General features: G+C 49.2%; 1 protein-coding gene across 1 annotated transcript in view; it reads right to left on the reverse strand.

Moving 5' to 3' along the window:
• Positions 1 to 1,760, reverse strand: part of LOC103603752 (potassium channel subfamily U member 1-like) — a 39,065-nt gene that overhangs the window by 6,401 nt on the left and 30,904 nt on the right. The window contains exon 8 of the mRNA XM_008588328.1: positions 1,306 to 1,430. Within this exon, the coding sequence (XP_008586550.1) occupies positions 1,306 to 1,430 (125 nt within the window). The remainder of the gene's footprint in view (positions 1 to 1,305; positions 1,431 to 1,760) is intronic.

Genomic DNA, 1,760 nt, shown 5'->3' on the forward strand with positions numbered 1-1,760 from the left:
CAACGGGTGGGAAAATTCAGTTTCTGAAATATATAATGAGTTGGGCTGTTAGGTGGCCTCAGAGGGTCACCTTCTTGTTCAACAATGAAACAGATCACTGTCCCAAGCACTTCTCTTGACCTTGCTCTTCGGCAGTAGCACAGCGGATTCAGAGGCAGCAGTGAATGGGCTCAGCAAGGTCAAAAGAGGACAGTCTGTCCAGTGCTGTGATGCCTCAGGATAAGGGACAAAGTGGGGACAAGACATAAATGGGGAGAGGAGGGAGGAGTGGGGACCAGTCGACTGCTAACAGGAAGGTGCCAGCGGCAGTTTCCTGGGCTTATACTCACTCACGAGTCGGTTGTAGGTGAGGAACCCAGGCCCATGTTGTTTGCACGTGGAACTCAAGTGCACAGAACACAGGATTTGCCCTTTGTGGCAGCATATGTTGAGACACACCGGGCACCCTGCCTGGAAAAGCGTGCTCCTAGTGCAGGCTGCTGCTGCCTGCTGAGCCAGCAGAGCTGTTCCCCTGTGAAGGCCCGTCCCCAACACTCAGCAGCTGATGCCACGTCAACCAAAACCCAACCCAGAGGCACCGCACTGAGAAGGAGATTACTCATTCCTGGGCTCCACTCTACTCCCAAATACCCAGATGCCCTGTTGGGATCTGCACAATTGCTATCTTCAACCTTGCAATAATCTACAGTTCACCAGCTCTGTGGGTGAAGAAAACTCAAGCATTTTCTACTGGCTAGCCCAGTCACATGTGTAGACCAGACACAGAGTCCTTCTGCCTGATTTCAGAGGACTTAATCAGATTTCTTCAACATTGCAAGTACAGGGAGAACGGGTGGACCTTAGGTCAGACTGCTTTAAAGGACCCTGCTGTGACACTGGGTGACAATGTACCTCGGGTAAGTCCTTCCTTCTGTGGGCCTCAGCTTATCGATCTGTTAAACAGAATCAATAATAATGCCGATTATATAAATCCTTAGATAGATTAGGTGGGAAAAAAACTAAATAGGCATAAGGAAAATGCTCCATAGACATTAGTTATAATTATTATGAATATCCCTGTCAAGGTACAAAGTTAGAAGGCTTCTCCAATGCTTCCTGAAGATTTGGGTTATTTATCTAGAAGATGGGGATAATAACAACTGCTTTATCTACCTCCNGCACCCCATCACTACAGTTTTTGTTGTTCATACCCATTTTTCCTTATTCCCGCACCACCAGCTCTCCCCGCAGCACCCTTCCTTGCAATTGTGACCCCGAGCCCAGGCTTCTCTTTCCTTGTTCTGGGGAGGGTGGCACTTCCCAAACTGGCATACTCCCCTTCTGTGCTCTGGGTTGAACTTCTCTTCGTCTATCATGCGGTATAAGCCGACACACAGGATCCCGAATTTATTCAACGAGCCACAGAAGAGTTGTCCAAAGGTATCTCTTGGCTGGGGAGAGAAGAGAAAAGCGTGTCTGCTGGGCACGTAGTCTTGCCGTCCCATGCGGCAGAAGTGCGGAGGACCCGAAAGCCACTTCTGAGTGTCTTTGCAGTGGCAGTCAAGTGGCTAGGTGACTGTGCTTGTGATGAGCTCTGAGACTGTCATCCCAGCGATTGTTCTAGCATTCTAGTTCTTTCTAGAGACTCTGGTGGCTGTGGCGTGTCACGTTGTGCTTGTTCTAACTGCTGGTTGGGTAGCCTCTAAGAATCGACAACGGGCAACGGGTGGGAAAATTCAGTTTCTGAAATATATAATGAGTTGGGCTGTTAGGTGGCCTCA

This window comes from Galeopterus variegatus, unplaced genomic scaffold (genome assembly GCF_000696425.1).
Source record: "Galeopterus variegatus unplaced genomic scaffold, G_variegatus-3.0.2 Scaffold4776, whole genome shotgun sequence".
NCBI classification, from domain to species: domain Eukaryota; kingdom Metazoa; phylum Chordata; class Mammalia; order Dermoptera; family Cynocephalidae; genus Galeopterus; species Galeopterus variegatus.